The 21,541-nt window shown below is 37.3% G+C and overlaps 1 protein-coding gene across 5 annotated transcripts in view; it reads left to right on the forward strand.

Annotated features, from left to right (window-relative positions):
- Positions 1–21,541, forward strand: part of OPHN1 (oligophrenin 1) — a 391,952-nt gene that overhangs the window by 301,480 nt on the left and 68,931 nt on the right. For all 5 annotated transcript variants that reach the window (XM_017518540.2, XM_037734916.1, XM_037734918.1 and 2 more), the window contains 3 exons: positions 8,363–8,447; positions 14,024–14,082; positions 15,065–15,170. In XM_017518540.2, the coding sequence (XP_017374029.1) occupies positions 8,363–8,447; positions 14,024–14,082; positions 15,065–15,170 (250 nt within the window). The remainder of the gene's footprint in view (positions 1–8,362; positions 8,448–14,023; positions 14,083–15,064; positions 15,171–21,541) is intronic.

Below are 21,541 nucleotides of genomic sequence, written 5' to 3' on the forward strand. Positions count from 1 at the left end.
CAATAAAAACACGGCGTCCACTCACCCTCTGCGCTTTCACTGGGAGCTGCAATCCTGAGCTGTTCCTAAACGGCCATCTTGGATCACCCCCCGATAAATGCATTTTTTATAGGCAAGAGTCATTTGATCTTATTTTTTTAATCCATTCAGTTACTGTATGTCTTTTTATTGGAGAGTTTTGTCCTTTTACATTCAATGTTATTACTGATAAGTAATGATTTGCCCGCTCCCATTTTATTATTTGTTTTCTGTTTGTTTTGTGGTCTTGTCTTCCTTCTTTTCTTCCTGTCTTTTTAGTGAAGTTCATTTTTTCTGGTGGTATGATTTTAATTTCTTACTTTTTATTTTTTGTGTAACCATTGTATCTTTTTTGATTTGAGATTATTATAAAGTTTGCAAATTCTCTCTTATCCATTATTTTAAACTGATGACAACTTAAAACTGATCACATAAACAAACAAAAAAGGAAAAAGAAAATGAATAAAACCTCTACACCATATTTTTTTCTGCCCACTTTTCACCTTTTTGTTGTTTCTATTTATGTCTTATTTTACTCTCTATGTCTTTAAAAGTTGTTGTAGGTATTACTTTTGATTGATTCATTGTTGAGTCTTTCTACTTACGAGTAGTTCACACATTACAGTTATGGTGCTATAATATTCTGTGTTTTTCTATGTACTTACTGTTACCAGTGAGTTTTATATCTTCAGATAATTTCTTAGTGCTCATTACTGTTCTTCTCTTTTTGATTGAAGTACTCCCTTTAGCAATCTTGTAGGATAGATCTGGTTTTGATGAAATCCCTCAGCTTTTGTTTGTCTGGGAACTTTATTTTTCCTTCATGTTTGAAGGACATTTTCACCAGATACACTATTTTAGGGTAAGAGTTTTTCTCCTTCAGCACTTTAAATATGACATGCCACCCTCTCTTGGCCTGTAAGTTTTCCGCTGAAAAGTCTGCTGCCAGACATATTCGAGCTCCTTTTTATGTTACTTGTCTCTTTTCCCCTTGCTGCTTTTAGGATCCTTTTTTTTTATTATTATTATTCTTGATCTTTAGGAGTCTGATTATTAAATGCCTTTAGATATTTTTGTTTGGGTTAAATGTCTCTGGTATTCTTTAACCTTCTTGCATTTAAAAATTGATATCACTGATACTATCTCATTGAATGAGCTTGCAACCCCTGTCTTTTCCTCTACCTCGTCTTTAAGGCCAATAACTCTTATATTTTCCCTTTAGAGATAATTTTCTAGATCCTATAGGCATCCTTCATTGTTTTTCATTCTTTTCTCTTTTGTCTCCTCTAAATGTGTATTTTTGAATAGCCTGTCTTCAAGCTGATTCTTTCTTCTGCTTAATCATTTCTGTTGTTATAAGACTCTGATGCATTCTTCTGCATATCACTTTATTTTTCAACTCCAGAATTCCTGCTTGGTTTAAAAAATTATTTCAATGTCTTTCTATATTATGTTGAATTTCCTTGAGTTTCCTCAAAATAGCTATTTTGATTTCTCTGTCTGATATGTCACATATCTCTGTTTCTCCAGGATTAGTCTCTGATGCCTTATTTAGTTCATTTTGGAAGGTCATATTTTCTTGAATGGTCTTGATGCTTGTGAATGTTCATCTGTTTCTGGGCATCGAAGAGTAAAATAGTTAGCATAGTCTTTTTAGTCTGGGCTGGTTTGTACCTGTCCTTCTTGCAAAGGCTTTCCAGATATTTGAAAGGACTTGAGTGTTTTGATCCAAGCCATATCAGCATTAGGCAGCACCCCATACCCAGTAATTCTGTGGTTCTTGCAGATTTTTAGAGGTAGCACCTTGATGGTTTTGAATAAAATCTGAAAGACTTCTCTGGATTACTAGGCAAAGACTTGTTTTCTTTATTTACTTTCTCTTTTGACTTATTAAGTCCCCTTTTACTTTTCCCTCTACTTTTCTCAAGTAGAAGGAGCCTCTCCCACAGCTGCCACAGCTGGGAATGTGCTGAGTCATATGTGAAGCCCAAAAAATTTTGTCTAAGGCCCAAGGAGTAATATCTGAGTTTTGCTTCTGGTTATTTAGGGCCCAAAAGTTCTTTATCAGCATGTGATGGGTCCTGCCAGGACTGGGTTCTTCTGTTCAAGGCAGTGGGTTGCCTTCTGGCCCCAGGCGTGTGTAGAAATGTCTACATTTCTAGGGACCTTAGGACTCTGATGAATGCACTATGCTACTGTGGCTGAGCTGGTATACAAGATGCAAGACAAAATTATCTTTAGTCTTGCCCCCTCATTTCTTCAAGCAGAAGGAAGTGTTCTCTTTTTGAGTCTTGAGCTGCACCGTGTGGGGTGATACAATCACTCCCATTGCCACCCTGGCTGGTGTCTCAGTAGGTTGCATGCCTCCCAGGTTCACTGGCTCTGAGCCCAGTTCAACACTAGGACTAATACAAGAGTTGCAGTCCTTGTGGCTTAGAGTGCCCTTCAAGTTTACTTAGGGATCCAGAGCACTTTAGCCTGCAGTGTCAAGGCATAGAACTGGGATGTATGATTCCCCTCTATCTAGGGCTGGTTTAAATGTTCCCCATGTTGGTTGTCCTTAGCTGAGTTCAGCCTGGTTTTGCTTTCTGGCTCTGTGACGGGGTAGCACGGAATTCAATGCTGTGTCTCATAATTGCTGCATGCTCTCTTTCTCAAGTACACAGATTCCGGTATCTTTTTTTTTTTTTTTTTTTTTTATTTTTTTCCTCATATTTTCTTGCCCTTTTTTTACTTGGGTTATTCGTTTTCTTGTTATTTAGTTGTTTGAGTTTCTTTTACATTTTGAGTATCAGCCTGTTATCAGATTTATGGTTTGCCAGTATTTTTACCCAATCCGTGAGCTTTCTTCTCACTGTGTTATTTTTTTCCTTTTCTTTGAAGAAGCTTTTTAGTTTGGTGCAATTCCATTTGTCTACGTTTGCATTTGTTGCTTGTGCCTTTAGAGTCCTATCCAAGAAATCATTGCACAGACAAATGTCATGGAGATTTTCACCTGTGTTTTCTTCTAGTAGTTTTGTGGTTTCTGGTCTTACAGTTAAGTCTTTATTCATTTTGTGTTGACTTTTATACCTGTGTGAGATAGGGTCCAATTTCCTTCTGTATGAGGATATCCAGTTTTTCGAACACCATTTATTGACTAGAGTATTCTTCCCCCATTGAGTGTTCTTGGCACCTTTGTCAAAAAATCAACTGACTGCAAGTACTTGGGTTTATGTCTGGACTTTCTATTCTGTGCCATTGGTTTATTGGCATATTTTTATTCTAGTACCATGCTGTTGTGATTATAATAACTTCAAAATATATTTTGAGGTCAGAGAGTGTGATACCTTCACCTTTGTTCCTTTCGCTAAAGATTGTTTTGACTATTTGGGGTCTTTTGTCATTTCATATGAATTTTATGATTATCTTCTTCTATTTCTGTGAAGAAAGACATTGGAATTTTGATAGGAATTGCATTGAACTTAGAGAATGCTTTGGGAAGTATGGACATTTTAATAAGATTAGTTATTCTAATCCATGAGCATAGACTATTTTTTCATTTATTTGTGTCTTTAGTTTGTTTCATTAGTGTTTTATAGTTTTTAGTATAGCAGTTATTATTCACTTCCTTGGCTAAATTTATCCCTAAGTTTTTTTCTTTATTTAATACTACTGTAAATGGGATTGTTTTTGAAATTTTTTCAGCTAGTTCATTGTTAGTGTGTAGAAATATGGTCAATATTAGATCAATGAGACAGAAAATTAACAAGGATATTCAGAACTTGAACTCAGCTCTGGACCAAGAGGACCTAATAGACATTTACAGAACTCTCCACCCCAAATCAACAGAATATACATTCTTCTCAGCACCATATCACACTTGTTCTAAAGTTGACCACATAATTGGAAGTAAAATACTCCTCAGCAAATTCAAGAGAACGGAAATTGTAACAGTCTCTCAGACCACAGTGCCATCAAATTAGAACTCAGGATTAAGAAACTTACTCAAAACCGCATAACTACATGGAAACTGAGCAACCTGCTCCTGAATGACTACTGGGTAAATAATGAAATTAAGGTAGAAATAAGTTCTTTGAAACCAATGAGAATAAAGAAACAACATACCAGAATCTCTGGAACACATTTAAAACAGTGTCTAGAGGGAAATTTATAGCACTAAATGCCCACAGTAGAAAGCAGGAAAGATCTAAAATCGACTCCCTAACATCACAATTAAAAGAACTGGAGAAGCAAGAGCAAACAAATTCAAAAGCTAGCAGAAGACGAGAAATAACAAAGGTTAGAGCAGAACTAAAGGAGATAGAGACACGAAAAACCCTTCAAAAAATATCAATGAATTCAGAAGCTGGTTTTTTTACAAAGATCAACAAAATAGATAGACTGATAGCCAGACTAACAAGGAAGTAAAGAGAGAAGAATCAAATAGATGCAATATAAAATGATAAAGGGGATATCACCACTGATTCCACAGAAATATGAACTACTATCAGAGAACATATAAACACCTCTACACAAATAAACTAGAAAATCTAGAAGAAATGGATAAATTCCTGGACATATACACCCTCCCAAGTCTAAACCAGAAAGAAGTCAAATCCATGAGTAGACTAATAACAAGTTCTGAAATTGAGGCGGTAAGTAATAGCCTACCAACCAAAAAAGGCCAGCACCAGACGGATTCACAGCCGAATTCTACCAGAGGTAAAAAGAGGAGCTGATACCATTCCTTCTGAAACTATTCCAAACAACAGAAAAAGAGGAACTCCTGTCTCACTCATTTTATGAGGCCAGCATCATCCTGATATCAAAACTTGGCAGAGACACACACACACAAAAGAAAATTTCAGGCCAAAATCCTTGATGAACATCAATGCGAAAATCCTCAATAAAATACTGGCAAACTGAATCCAGCAGGACATCAAAAAGCTTATCCACCATGATTAAGTTAGCTTCATCCCTGGGATGCAACACTGGTTCAACATATGCAAATAAGTAAATGTAATTTATCGTGTAAACAGAACCAATGTCAAAAACCACATGATTATCTCAATAGATGCGTTAAAGGCCTTCACCAAAATTCAATACCCCTTCATGCTAAAAACTTTCAATAAACTAGGTATTGATGGAATATATCTCAAACTTATAAGAGCTACTTAGGACAAACCCACAGCCAATATAATACTGAATGGGCAAAACCAGGAAGCATTCCCTTTGAAAACCAGCAAAAGACAAGGATGCCCTTTCTCACCACTCCCATTCAACACAGTATTGGAAGTTCTGGCCAGGGCAATCAGGGAAAAGGAAGAAATACAGGGTATTCAAATAGGAAAAGAGGAAGTCAAATTGTCTCTGTTTGCAGATGACATGATTGTATATTTAGAAGACCTCATCATCTCAGCCCCAAATCTCCTAAAGCTGATAAGCAACTTCAGCAAAGTCTCGGTATACAAAATCAATGTGCAAAAATCACAAGCATTCCTAAACACCAATAATAGACAAACAGAGAGCCAGATCATGAGTGAACTCCCGAATTCACGATTGCTACAAAGAGAATTAAATACCTAGGAATACAACTTCCAAGGGATGTGAGGGACCTCTTTAAGGAGAACTACAAACCACTGATCAAGGAAACAAGAGAGGACACAAACAAATGGAAAAACATTCTGTGCTCATGGATACAAAGAATTAATATCATGAAGATTGTCATACTGCCCAAAGTAATTTGTAAATTCTATGATATCTGCATCAAGCTACTATCGACTTTCTTCACAGAATTAGAAAAAACTACTTTAAATTTCACTTGGAACCAAAAAGATCCTGTATAGCCAAAACATTCCTAAGCAAATAAAACAAAGCTGGAGGCATCATGCTACCTGACCTCAAATTATATTACAAGGCTACAGTAACCAAAACAGCATGGTACTGATACCAAAACAGATATATACACTAATGGAACAGAACAGAGGCCTCAGAAATAATTCCACACATCTACAATCATCTGATCTTTGACACACCTGACAGAAACAAGCAATGGGGAAAGGATTCTCTATTTAATATATGGTGTTGGAAAAACTGGCTAGCCATATGGAGAAAACTGAAACTGGACCCCTTCCTTGCACCTCATACAAAAATAAACTCAAGATGGAATAAAGACATAAATATAAGACCTAAAACCATAAAAACCATAGAAGAAAACCTAAGCAATACCATTCAGGGCATAGGCATGGACAAAGACTTCATGACTAAAACACCAAAAGCAATGGCCACAAAAGCCAAAATTGACAAATGGGATCTAATAACTAAAGAGCTTCTGCATAGCAAAGGAAACTATCATTAGGGTGAACAGGCAACCCACAGAATGGGAGAAAATTTTTGCAGTCTATCCATCTCACAAAGGGCTAATATCCAGAATCTACAAAGAACTTAAACAAATGTACAAGAAAAAAAACAATGCCATCAAAAAGTGGATTAGGGATATGAACAGTATGAACAGACACTTCTCCAAAGAAGACATTTATGCAGCCAACAAACTTATGAAAAAAAGCTCATCATCACTGGTAATTAGAGAAATGCAAATCAAAACCACAATCAGATACCATCTCACACCAGTTAGAATGATGATCATTAAAAAGTCAGGAGACAACAGATGCTGGAGAGGATGTGGAGAAATAGGAACACTTTTACACTGTTGGTGGGAGTGTAAACTATTTCAACCATTGTGGAAGACAATGTGGTGATTCCTGAAGGATCTAGAACCAGAAATACCATTTGACCCAGAAATCCCATTACTGGATATATATCAAAAGGAATGTAAATCATTCTACTATAAAGACACATGCACACGTATGTTTATTGTGGCACTAATCTCAATAGCAAAGACTTGGAACCAACTCAAATGCCCATCAATGATAGACTGGATAAAGAAAATTTGGCACATATACACCATGGAAAACTATGCGGCCATAAAGAAGGATGAGTTCATGTCCTTTGCAGGGACGTGGATGAAGCTAGAAACCCTCATTCTCAGCAAAGTAACACAAGAACAGAAAACCAAACACCAGATGTTCTCACTCATAAGTGGGAGTTGAACAGTGAGAACACATGAACACAGGGAGGGGACTATCACACACCAGGGCCTGTCGGGGGCTGGGGGACTAGGGGAGGGATAGCATTAGGAGAAATACCTAATGTAGATGACAGGTTGATGGGTGCAGCAAAACATCATGGCATGTGTATACCTATGTAACAAATCTGCACATTCTGCACATGTACCCCAAAACTTAAAATATATAAAAAAAGAAAAGAAATGTGGCTGATTAGCTAGCTGGTGGTGTGGTGGTAGAGGCTAAACATTACTCTGATGTTTTTTTTTTTTTCGTCCTCTGTTATTTTGGTTTTGCCTAAAGACTTAAATAATTATCTGAGAAGCACAGTTCTTTTAGTCATATTTCCATGAGTACATAAGCCCAATTGACATGGTGGTAAGGTGTCATGGGTGGGGAAGTCTTCTATAAGTCTATGAGTATGTCTCTGTCTTTTAGTGAGCTGTGCCCCTGGCCTGTGACTTAACTTAAGCTCTTCTCAGGTTTTTTGTTTTTTTCCCCTACTTGGGAGAAACTTTAAGGGAAATTGGGTCTGGAATTGGGTATTTCCCTTCACCTCGTTCACTTAGGTTCTGATAAAACTGCAGGAGGTTATGATCTGGTAAAAATAGTTTCTTTTGAGGGCAGACCTTGTTAACAAGAAGAGAAGGGTCTGTGAATATTTTTAAATGACTACTTATCTTTCCCCCATGCTGGAATAATGAAGGGAGTTTTCACCATCAAAACTTGATAGGACTCCTGTAGTTAAAACTCACAAAAGTATGGGGGCCCCTTTTGGACTGGGTCCGGCTGGAGTTTTCAACTTTTCAAATCCAAACATATTGAGCTTCCAGCAATTTGTAAATTACAGATTAGGTTATCCTATTCCAGTGCTGGTTTCCAAGAAGTTTTCTACTCCTGGGCTTCTGTTACAATAAGATTTGGTTCTCTCTGTCTCTCTGTCTCATCACTTTTGGGGGCAGTCATTTACTCTATGCTCCCAGTTATCTGATGAATCTAAGAAGAGTTGATTTTGTTTGTTCAGTTTTTCTTTGTTGTGTGAATTGGATAGATTACTTCCTTATTCCTTATATGGTAGACCAGAATGCAGTCAGGTTTTTGAAACATCAAAGATTTGCTTCTTCTAAAGTTTTGATCTCTTAAAAACTACTTAGCATCATATTGTTTTTCTTTTAAAAGAGGTAAAATGTAAGATTTTTGGATGATTAACTTATTTTTTGTTTGCTTTTCTCAAATAGATCCTAAATGCCCAGGAGATGTTGATTTTCATAATAGTGACTGGGACATTAAGACAATCACCAGCTCCTTGAAATTCTACCTCAGGTATGCCTGATTTGAATTGGGAGTTTGCATTTCATAGTTGGTGAAATTTCTCTGGGTGCTGAGAGGAGTTGAGGTGGTCCCAGTTCCAGGAGGTTGCTTAGAATTGCTTAAGAAAAAGTATGTGAAGAGGATTTCTGGCCAAGAACATGCAAAGACTGTTTTTTAAAACTGAGAGTTTAAGCAAGAGAAGCATAAAAATAATAGAATTGTTATTGAAAAAAGGTTAAAATGATTATTTTCTAAAATCCTACACTTGAAATAATTGAATATGTTTTGCTGTTCACAGAGTGATGTCATGATGGCTTCACTAGCAGAATCATGAGCTGTGACTATTCAGGGTGGCTAACATGTTTTAAAGAATAATAACCATTTTTGAAATGTCAAATTGCATTTGGGCAAAAATGGTGTGCTATGTGTGATGTGCTGCATATCATGCCTTAATCCAGATAATGGAAATAAAACCAAGAAAATACAACTGGAATGATGTTGGAGCTATATGAACTGTCAGCAGTATGGAAAAAAAGTAAACTCACTAACAAAATTTGGGAATGCACAAAATTGATGAATATATTGTTCAATTTATTGACGTAAATTTATATTGTACAAAAGGTGTTTGAGACATATATATTTTTTAAACACACTGATTTCTTACCACTCTTTATGTCTCATAGTATGTATCATACTTTATGTGCTAAAGCCTTTTCTTTTCAATGATTGTGCTCTTGAGCCATTAAGATTGATACTTAAGTTCTGGAAAATCTCATTAATCTAAACTAAATTGGGTTTAAGATATTGCTGTTAAATATTTTTCTTCTGTAGCATCATCTTAGGGCTTTACATAAACTTGAATGTTCTTCCCAGGAATATTTCTACTGTATCTGCTGATGAAGAAAAGAACTGCTATTGGAGGGTTTATTCTGTTCTAGGCTGTGGCCAGTTGTTTACACTGATAATGTCATTGTTTTTTTTCTCCCATTAACTGAGTGTACTAGATGGTACTTGACTCATTTTGTAGATGAGGAAACCAAGGTGCCCCACTTCCCCAGTTAAGTAATAGCCATGATCCCAAGTTGTATTTTTTAAATCTAAGTGTCTCCGACTTACAAGTCCCCTGGTACTGGGGCATCTTCTTCTCCTGCCCCCTACTTCCAGGAGCTTTGGCCACTTTGGCCTTCTTTGGATGGCTTGGTAATTTAGTAAAGACAGAGAGCAATCTGTTATGAATACTTTAAGAAGACTTGTGATGAGAATAGTGGGAATAAGTGATTCTGTATCTCTAGCTCCCTTCGAAGGAGTCTCAACATTTTCTTAGGCTTGTAAGGACTTCCCCACATTGCATTATTCCCAGCTCATCCTGTAATAGGCAGTATGGTCCTTTTCAAAGATGAGAGGGTCACGCCTGAAAGTGTGAGTGGGCAGCATCCCCAATAAGTGATACTTGTTCTTGTGACTCTCGCCCACGGTTCTGTAGTATACACCAGCCAGTAAATACCCTTTAGAGTTCTCAAAGATAACTGTGTTTCAGGGCAGATCTCCACCCTCTGTTCTAGGTAACTAAATCACCCCTTATCCAGAGCTTTCCAGAGAAGTCCTCTAGAAATTATCCCTTCTCTCTCCTATATTTTTATCCTCTCATTCAACTGGCTGTTTTTTTTCAGCGCGTCAGTATGTTCCAGCCATATACATCTTTAAATCATTAAATGATTCAAGAAATATATCCTCAGTGCTTACTCAATGCCAAGTATGATGTTAAGGCACTAGGCAAACAGTTATGTATAGGTATGGTCTCTGACCTTAAAGAACTAGAAGACAAATAATCACACAAATGTAATAAACTCTAATAAGTACTCTGAAGGAAAGGTATACCTATGAAAGCATTTAATAGGAGGACCTCACTCATTCCGGTTGTTTAAACTGAGTTTTGAACTGTAAGTTGGAATCAACCAAGTGGGGGTTGGGTTCCAGAGAGAGGGAAGTGAATACGCAAAGTGAATATGCAGGCAGGAGGGAGGAAGTCCCCTTCAGGAAACTACATGAATCAGAACAGGGGGAGTATTGAGTGTAGAGAGGCAGGGAGAGGTATGTAGAGGCCAGATCATTTGGGGCTTTATAGGATCTTTATAAATTAGCAGTAGCTATTCCTAGAAGTAAGCATATTCAAGAGATTTGGGAAGTCAAACTGATGAATTGAATATGAGGATTGGGGATAGTGTGATAAAAAGGTAACTCCATGTTTCTGGCCCATACAACCAAATGATGGTGTTTACTGATTTAAGAAACACAAGAAAACTAAGTTTGAGGCAGGCAATAAGTTGGACTTTGGATATGTCAAATGTGGGTACCTTTGAAGAAATCAGGGTGTAATATTAAGCAGGCAATTTATATAGGTCTGAAACTCAATGATGAGTTTTGGGCTTGATCTAAAATCTTGGTGATCATTGAGCATATGGATGATAGTTAGAGTAAACAGGATTGCCTAATGAGATACTTTATCCCTTCTCAGTGAGGACTAAGCTCTGATTTTTTATCTTGCCGAAATTTCTTTCTAAGGGGTTTGGGGAGTCATGCCCTACAAACCATACATTCTCATCAAATGGGTTTTATTTAACCCTGTATATCGTGATTTACTTTCCAATCTGACTCTGGCATAACAAGGGAAAAAATGAAAATGTTTTACCCCAAAATATATTTCCTTGCCATACCTTGAAATTGCCTTACAAAGTCTCTTGTGGAAAAATCCGCATTCTATAGAAAATCCCCTTCCCCCATTGTTTTATTTCTTTCTTTCCAGATCCAGGAGATAATTAACTAAGAGCCAGACGCCCTTTTAGGTCTAATAGGAATCATTTTACAACCTGCTCTCTCTGAGGTCTGCTATCTGAGAGATCCCTCTGCACAATAAAACTTGGTCTCCACAGTCTTTTGACTTAACCTCAGCATTCCTTTCCATTGATCCCAGGTCTTCAGATAAACTCAACCAACTGTCAACCAGCAAATGTTTACCTATAGCCTGGAAGCCCCCACTTTGAGTTGTCTCATCTTTCTGAACCAAACTAATGTATTTCTTAAATATATTTAATTGATGCTTCATGCCTCTCTAAACATATGTAAAGCCAAGCTGTACCCCGACCCCCTTAGGCACAAGTTCTCAGGACCTCCTGAGGGCTGTGTCACGGGCCATGGTCACTCATATTTAGCTCAGAATAAATCTCTTAAAATATTTTACACAGTTTTACTCTTTTCATCGACATCAACCAAGCCTCTATGTCAAGTAATATACAATCTCTGTCTGTACTTCTTAACTCCCCAGTTCCCTCTTAACTCGTTGTAATGACTCTTACTCCCTCTGCTCCAATGAAGGTGCTTTTGCCAGGGTCACCAGGGATGCCCTCAATGCTGTACACAAAGGACAGTTGTCAGTGTTTACCTTACTGGATATTTTGGTAACATTTGAATTGCAACATTTGAAAAAGCCCTCCTTAATACTTTCTCCTATTTTGGACTCTGCTGAATCACTTACTTTTTGTTTTTCTCTAACCTCTTTGGTCATTTTTGTCAGTCCCCTGTATGGGCTTTCTATTTGGTGTTTCCCAGGGCTCTCTTCTCATTTTACTATAGTAGAGCAACTGAAAACTGAAATATCTACAGGGGCCAGGGAATAAAACTGAGTGAAGTAGACTATTTTCCTATTAAACACTTTGTACATTGAACCATTATTTGCATGACAATCCCTTTGTTTACATACAAACAGCAGTGTTGTTTACTTCTACAAAGATCTTTGCATTTTTCAACAGACAGGGAATATGTGTTTGTATGAAATATTTTAAAAATGAAATATTTCATATATTCATTATATATATATATTTCATATATGGGTTTGTATGAAATATTTTTAAAATAAAAGATTTTTAAATGAAATATCTCATTTTAAAATATTTTGATCATTGATTCAATTCCATTTCGCTTTTATACACTGTGCTGGACAAAGGAGAAATGTCAGAAGGCCTCATGTAGCTGTTTGACTGCCAGTTTGCCAGCTCCTCTGGAGCAGTGGCAGCTGTTCTTGTGGTTTTATCATCTGTCGAGGTTCCTGATTTTCACATCTGCTTCTCTGATCTAGCAGAGCCCTGTATCCAGCTTCTTAGTAGACATCTCCTTCCTGAGGCCTCCGTGACTTAGCATCTCTACTTCCCTCTTAATCAACTTATTCTATTCACTCACCCAAACCAAATTGCTCTCTTGCCATCATACCCAATCAAAGAAGGAGTTCTTTTGTTAATATTTTTCAAAACACTCTCCTCACCTATTCTTTCTATGCTTTGTCATGCAGGCTGGAGTGCAGTGGTGTGATTATGACTCATTGACGTCTTGCCCTCCCACCATACCCTTCTCTCTCTCAGGCTCAAATGATCCTCCCGCCTCAGCCCCTTGAGTAGTCTGGGCTACAGGCACTCACCACCATGCCCAGCTACTGTTTTTACGTTTTTTTTTTTTTTTTTTTTTTTTTAAGAGGTGGGTGTCTCATTAAGTTGACCAGACTGGTCTCGATCTCTTGGGCTTAAGTGATTCTCCTTACTTGGCCTCTCAAAGTGCTGGGATTACAGATGTCAGCCACCATGCCTAGCCCCTCTGTTTGTCTTTTATTTATCTTTTGCTTGGATTACTACAATAACAGTGGCAGGCAGTATAGTATAGTAATTAAGAGCATGGACCCAGGAGACAGACTTCCTGCTTCTGCCACTTATTAGCTGTGTAATTTTGGATGAGTTCTTTAACTTCACTAGGCCTCAGTTTCCACATCTATAAACTGGAAACAGTACCTACCTCACAGAGTTGTTATGAGCTTTATAAATGGGTTAATACATGTAAATCTATTAGAGCAGTACAGAGTTTGCTATTCTTATAATTATTGGTTGATTTCTTACTTCCTCTGAGCCACCTACCATGTACCTTTATTTTATCATCATACTTGTCCCACTGCATTGCAAGTTTTGTGTATGGTGCTCTCCTCTACTAAACTATTAGCTTCTTGGAGGTTTGGACTATTTCTGTTCGTCCCTGGATTCCCAATACCTGGCACAATGCCCTGTACAAGTAGATGCTCAGCCAGTGGTTTTCAACTAAGTGAATAAACCCATTTGAGCCTGAGATTCCTCTTCCTATAAATGGGGATTTGAATAACTGGTCTGCCTCACAGGATTATTGGAAGCATCAGTTGGGAGGACAATTGCAAAAGCACTTTGGAAATTCTAAGGATCTATCAAATTGTAAGAGATTCAGGGTAGCATTCAGAATGGGCCCTCTTTGGAATTTTGCAGGACTGGTTTGTGTCTCTTTTCACTTTTGGGAGCTAGTTGGAGACTTTTCCAGAGGCCTCAGTCTATGCTCCTGCAGGTCTTTTGTTGAATTACTAGCAACTTGGATTCCCCTGATGAAGCTTCAGGTTAAGAGAAAAATGAATATAATCCCACTAAGTTGTAGGGCTCAGAAACATCAGCCTTGCTGTCTCCAGAACTAAGAATCCAATATCCAGCTGCATCCTTCCCAAAGAAACTGACAATTTTCATTCATTTCAGGAATCTATCTGAACCTGTCATGACCTATAGGCTTCACAAAGAGCTGGTCTCTGCTGCCAGTAAGTATTTATGTTACTAATTAACTGTGTTGTCCTAGTTTCTTAATGTTTACTACAATAAGCCTAGAAAATTGTTTGAGGAGAAGTGATTGAGGGCACAGAAACCTAAAACACATAAACAAATTATGCACAACTGCCAAATGAAAGTATTCTTGCTTGCTGTCTAACTCAAGAGTGGTGTTATTTTTCATAATTAGTGTTACTTAAGAGGGCTTGAGAAAATTGGTTACTTGAGGAATGTGATGAATATAAAGACTTTATTTATATATTTATTCATTGCCTCTTCCATCAGAACAAGAACATTTGCTTACATTACCAGGGGACAGCAAAATTGCTACACGACAGTTGCTGTTTCAACTTCCTTCATCATTTTGCCTGTTCAAAAGCTTTTCGATTGTGTTGTGAACCATTGTTCTTAATCTGATAGCGCCAGCGTCACATTTTCTAGATGAGAAAACTGAGGGAGAGGACGTTAGTACATGGGAAATAAGGCATATAGAATCACCCCCAAAAGTTGGCGATTAAAGAAGCATTGAAAGTTTTGGCTGAGGTCACTGTATGAGTGCCCCTCCCACTTCAACGTGACCCTTATTCTGCCTCATATCCTGTGTGGTGTTCAGGAAAAAGATTCAGGGGACTTAGCATCATAATGGATCTTTGTTGAAACAAAGGAGCTTTGTTCTTTACTTCTGGGCTCTCTCAGTGATTTTCACAGGAATCCAGAGGCAGCAGCACACTTCTCAGTACCACAAGGAAGGTGGATGGGAATAGGTTTCCAGCTGGAAGTTTATCTGTGAGACTTTAGGAACAACCTGCTGTGCCTGGAGTTCTGACTCTGTCTGAAACAATCTTCTCTCTCTCTCTCGCTCCCTCTCTCTCTGTGTGTGTGTTTGTGTGTGTGTGTGTGTGTATACATGTAAGAATTTGCTTAATCTAGTTGCCCAGAATGCCAAACCATTTATCTCTTACTGTTCTCTCCCAGAGTCTGACAACCTGGATTACCGCCTGGGAGCTATTCACTCCCTGGTATATAAGCTACCAGAAAAGAACCGAGAGATGCTGGAACTTCTGATAAGACACTTGGTCAAGTAAGTAACTGCTGGATTTTCAGAAAAAGTTTCTCTTAGACGACTTGCCCATGTGGTTGGACTACACAGAAGCTGCTTCTCAGCTCTTTCAGCCCCAGACCTTAACTGCTTCCTTGGAAGGCTGAGCGCTCTGTGAGGAAGGCTATTTTGCCTTGACCCATGTATATATCCTCTTAGAGTCATCATGCATGTGGATTGTCTCAGTTGAAAGGTAACAGCAAGGTAGAGTGGAGTGGACACAGGCTTTGTTGTCAGATGAACCTGGTTTTGAATTGAAGCTCTCCAACTGGTTTAGCTATATAATCTTAGGCAAACCTCTCTGAATCTGTTTGATCATCTGTACAATCCCTACAGTGAAGGCCAGTTGTGTGGATTAGAATGAACACAGGTAAAATGCATGTCACATGAGTGGCTTTCAAGAAATGGAACTTTTTGTTAAGGTTCTGGTCCACTTCTTGCCCTGGTGTGGCCAGCAGTAACAGACAGCGGGATTATGGAGAATAGTCCTGGTGACGGACACTGAGACAGGCAGGTGAAAGGGGCACATGTATCACACAGTGGTGCTCCCTGGCCAGAGGATTTAATATTGTGAATCGAGATGAATTTACTTGGCTCAAAAAAGGCAGAAAGTGTTCTGTCCAGGAGTCAGCAGACCTGAGCTCTAGTTTTATTTCTGCTTTGTGCTATTAGTTCATTTCGTGACCAGGAACAGGTCACTCTTAAGGCCTCTCTTGGTATATTAAACAGTAAAGAAATGTGAAAATAAGCTTAAAAATTATAATGTATTTTAAGTTTATGTATTTAGCAAGTACAGTTGTCTGCATACTCCAAAGATGCAGTAATGATACATTTTAACCTCAGTTGGAGAGGATCTCAAACACTTAAAATTGAGGCCTTTAATGAAGGCAAGTTTCCGGGCTAATGGCTCTTTTGGCCTCTCCCTGTAGTAAATCCTGAGTGCTTTGCCTATCTCGACCTTGAGTTTTCCTATTATATGTGAGATCTCCAAGATCTGATTCAGCTCTGACTTTCAAGGGCTGTTTTTCACACTTCTATAACAAATGAATATTATGGACACTGATAGGTAATAAGCAGAATTAACAAGAGAGGATGGCTTTTATATTTATTGCCAGTGTTTGCAATTTGAGCTAATAGAGGACATTAAGAGGCATATGCTCTCCAAAAAGTAGTTTGTGATAATCTCAGTAAATGTACAAAACCCAGCAAAGAAACCATTTGCATGTTAATGTACAGTTACCCTGGAAGAGTCTTTGGCTCAAGTTCTAGATCTATCACAAATATGCTGTCTGACCTAGAGAAAGTCTAGGTCACAAGTTTGTTCATCTATAACACAAAGGGACTGAAGCAGCTAATCCCAAAGGGTTCCTTCAGCTCTGACTTTCTGAGAGTCTTAACATGTTACAGGAGCCAAGGACTCAACTGAGGTTGTCCCTGCTTAGTGAGCGACAGCGTGCCTGCCTCTATCTGCCCAAAGGGTGAATGCCTGGCTTACTTCAAGATTCTTAGTCCTCAAATTTTTGAAATCAGAAGAAGACATGAACAAATAGATCACAGAAATAGCATGGCAAATACTCTTAAATATATGGAAATATGCTCAAGTTCACTCATAGTAACAAAAATACAAATTAAAGCTATACTGAGCTACCATTTATTGACAAATCCTAACGTTTGTTAATGAGACTATGGGGAAACTGTCCTCTATTAAATTTATTGTATTAATGCAATACAGTTCCAGAAGAGGGAATTTGGCAATACCTAACAAATCTGCATATTCAGTTATCCTTTGACTCAGCAAAACAAGGCATATAATATGTTTGCTTTTTTTTTAAGGCATGTACTCTAAAGATACACCTCCACAAATACAAACAACACATGCACAAGGTTTGTCATTGCAGCACAGTTTTCAAAAGCAAAAGATTGGAAACAGCACAAATATCTGAAAATAGAGGACTAGTCAAGTAAGTAAGGGTATATTCAACAATGTAGTGTTATGTAGTAATTTAAAAAAAGAATGAGGAAGACCTCTATGAACTTTGTTTTGTAGTGATTTCTGGGGTGTATTACTATTTTCCAGCATGTAAAACAAACAATTACATTAAAAAAACTCAAGCTGTAAAACAAGGTTTATAATATGCTAGCTTTTCTTTTGCAAGAAAAAAGAGGAAACTAAGATTATGTAAGAATGCACACACATTTCAAAAAAATTTTTGTCAAATGAATCATACACTAAGATAAATTTAAAAAAAACGAATGACTCCAAAAGTTAAATGTAGAGTTGCCATAAATCCAGCAATTCCACTCCAAGGTATAAACCTAAGATAAATGAAAACATGTGTCCACACAAAAACTTGTACACAAATGTCCATAGCAGCATTATTCGTAGTTGTCGAAAAGTGGAAACAACCCAAATGTCTGTCAACTAATGAATAGATAAACAAAATGTGATATACAGGCAATGGAATATTATTCAGCTATAAAAAAGGATGAAGTACTGATACATGCTACAACAAGGATAAACACTAAAAGCATTATGCTAAGTAAAAAAAAAAACAAGATACAACAGTACATATATTATATGATTCCGTTTATATTAAATGTTCAGAATAGACAAATCTATAGAGAAAGAAAGTTGATGAGTCTGGGAAATGGGGGCGTGAGAAGTATGGGGGTAATTGATGATGAGTGTGAGGCTTCTTTTTGGAATGATGAAAATTTCTGGAATTAGATAAGGGGTGACAGTTGCACAGCTCCGTGAATATACTGAAAACCATTTAATTGTACCCTTTAAAAGGGTGAATTTTATGATATGTGAAATATATTTCAATAAACTCGTTATAAAAATAAAAACCAAAATAGTTATTATGGTGGATAGCTGTGGTAAGTAGGGTGTAGGGGATAGGGATAAGAGTTGGATTCCTCTAAGTACACCTCCTTATGTACTTCTGACTATTAATGTTTTACATATCCAAAAAATAAAATTAAATAAAAAATTATAAATCATAAAACAACACCAAAAAAAGCAAATGAATTTAATGAACGTAAGTGTTTATCAACTTGATAACATAATCACAGAGAGAAAGCAGTTATTTCAGCTAACTTGTCAGCACAGTCCTCTGACTCATCCTTAATGAGATATACTCTAGAAACAAGAAGAGCAAAATTTTAAGCATTACTCAGTAGGTTTATTTATAGTAGTAATATAACTTGAAACACACACACATCTTATAAAGAGCAAAAAAGTAAATATGTTAATGTTATAAGCTAAGCTATATAGTGTATAAAAAAGAGACACAGATATAAAATTAAAGACATAATTTTATAACATTAAAATTAAATTAAGAAAATATGAATCCATGATTTAAAGAGAAAGCAACAAGAAGAAATAACTTTATTCACTGAACCAGTCTTGAAGGGATTCTACCCAAAAAGAAGTGAATATACTTAATGTGCAGTTTTTTGTTTTTAAATAGCATTTCCTTTACAAAGCAATCAGAATGGCTGATTCCATATCTGGACCAAGGAAAATACAAGGTTAGCCTTGGATAAATAGTACCACAGAGCGAGAAAGAATGGAGTCACACCAATAGTGTCATGTTCAAAGGACATGGAAACCTTGAAAGGGCTGATACTGATGATGTTTGAGTCAATCTGAACATCAGTAACAATAAAAAAATGTATTTGATTATTATGTGTTGAAAAATAAAACCCCTAGAGGTGGACAAAGGAAGGAAAGCTCTTTATTGCAGAAAGAATATCAGCTAATAAACATACGAAGAATGACAAAATCAGAAAAATCATTAGTTTACAATCTAAGTGGTCTGTTTTAGACATGAATCAAAACTGTTGAGTAAGAGAGTATTGAGGAATAGGATGTTGACATTATTCCAGTGTATTACTGACAGGTTACCTACTAAATCACAAATTTAAAAAATGTATCGTTACAATGAATCTATTTGGCAGACACCACCTTAAGTAATTGATCAAAGTTAGCATCAGTAATAATGGAGCTGGCTGGGCACGGTGGCTCATGCCTGTAGTTCCGGCACTTTGGGAGGTCGAGGCAGGTGGATCACCTGCGGTCATGAGTTCAAGACCAGCCTGGCCAACATGGTGAAACTCCGTCTCTACAAAAATTAGCCAGCATGATGGTGAGTGCCTGTAATCCCAGCTACTCTGGAGGCTGAGGCAAGACAATTGCTTGAACCTGGGAGGTGGAGATTGCAGTGAGCCGAGATCATGCCATTGCACTCCAGCATGGTGACAGAGCAAGACTCAGCTGCTCCCTGCCCCACCAAAAAAAAAGTAATAATGGAACAAACCACCTTATGTACCTCCTAAGTAGATATAATAAAAATTTTAAAACATAAACTGTGAAATATTTTTGCCAAAAATATGTAGCCTGGATCAAATTAATTTTTTCCAGTTTGCAGGAAATAAAGAGTATAGATAAACACAGAGTGTTTGACATTCTATAAAACTTTTGAAGGCCAGGCTCCGTGGCTTACGCCTGTAATCCCAGCACTTTGGAAGACCAAGGAGGGCAGATCACAAGATCAGGAGTTCAAGACCAGCCTGGTCAATATGATGGAACCCTGTCTCTACTAAAAATACAAAAAAATTAGCCAGGTGTGGTGGTACGCACCTGTAATCCCAGCTACTTGGAAAGCTGAGGCAGGAGAATTGCTTGAACCCAGGAGGCATAGGTTTGCAGTGAGCCGAGATTGCGCCACTGCACTCCAGCCTGGGTGACAGAGCAAGACTCTGCCTCAAACAAACAAACGAACAAAAACAAAAACACTTTTGAAAAGGCTTGGACTTTCCAAAAAAGTCAATGTTGTGGGGAAAAAGTGGTAGAGGTACTGTTCTACATTAAGAGACTAAAGAAACAAATGCAGTACAAGAGCTTTGATTGCATCCAGATTTTAAAAACACAGCTATAAAAGACTTTTTTTCTCCTGTAACATTTGAGAAAATTGGAATATGGACTAGATATTAGATGATATAGAATTATTGCAAATTTTCTAAGAAGCAAACATGTTATTGTGGTTTTGTAGGAAAATGTGCTTATTCTTTGACAATGAATGCTGAAGTATTTAGGGTTGAAGCAATTTACTTTCAGAGGATTAAGAAAAAAATATAGAAAGAGAAAGCAAATGTGGTAATATGTTAATTTTTGAATCTAGATATAGACAGTATGAGTCTTCCTAGTACCACACTTCCAACATTTTGCATGTTTGAAAAAGTTTATAATGAAAATTGTAGGGAAATGTAAATAAAAAATTGGCTTCGTTTCAGTAGAGAAATTTACACAGGAGAAGAAGAAAATGCATGTGTTTTTAAAATGCACATAATTATCCTGCCTGTCAACTGCTGCTTTCATCATCAATACGATAAGTGCATCTATGCCTTTGTACTGTGTTTCTACGGCCAACCTGTTTTCCAGGCTAATAACAGGTAGACCCAAACTGACCTCAACCAATTTGAGGTTCCCAATTATCCAGTTCTTTTTGATTAGTATCTGCAGCTTCTATTAGTCAGAGATGGGAGAACTGAAAGGTCACCTCCCTGGCAATCTTACTACCAGTGGAATATTACAATAGAAGCAAGCTTTGGGCCTAATTCTGCCATCCTTATAGCTATTTATCAGCAGGCAGAGGAAAAAAGACTTGTACAACCTGTTCTGCAAACTCAGATGAAGTCCCAGCTCTCTGTCCTTTCAGATGCCCTGACAGCATCTTGAATGAAAGGTTCACTGGAGGCAGATAAGATTGGAGTCAGGCAATACAATTCTACAATCTAGTACCCCTTTGTAACCATAGACCTGGGCTACCATTCTGAAGGGTATGGGTTATTAGCTTACTAGATTCTTTAAATTTTTCTAATAATATTTCTCTTATTTGAGAAGCAATACTGTGCATTGTAAAAATTAGCAAATATTAAAAAAGCAGAAAAAAAACTAAAAGCTTTCTATTCCCAACATTCAATAATCATTACTGTTAATATAGTTTAGGTTCTTTTTGATCTTTTTCTCTTCTCTCTCTCTCTCTCTCTCTTTCTCTCTTTCTTTCTGTGTGTGTGTATGCATATGCCTGCACACACATGCATTTTTGTATAAACATACATGTTTGCTCTTTTTACCAAAATGAGATTATGCTGTTCTTTAGTCTACTTTTATTATTTTAACAATTTTGACTTTTCCGGACCATATTACCATTTTCCCAGTTGACCCAAAAAGTGATCTTTTATAGATGTTTGTCCAATCTGGAGTTCAATATAGGGCCACACTTTATTTATGTCTTTTTTTGTCTTTTTAACCTAGCACAGTGCCTTTTTTTTTCTTTCTTTCTTTT

This window comes from Cebus imitator, unplaced genomic scaffold (assembly GCF_001604975.1).
Source record: "Cebus imitator isolate Cc_AM_T3 unplaced genomic scaffold, Cebus_imitator-1.0 Scaffold685, whole genome shotgun sequence".
NCBI classification, from domain to species: Eukaryota; Metazoa; Chordata; class Mammalia; order Primates; family Cebidae; genus Cebus; species Cebus imitator.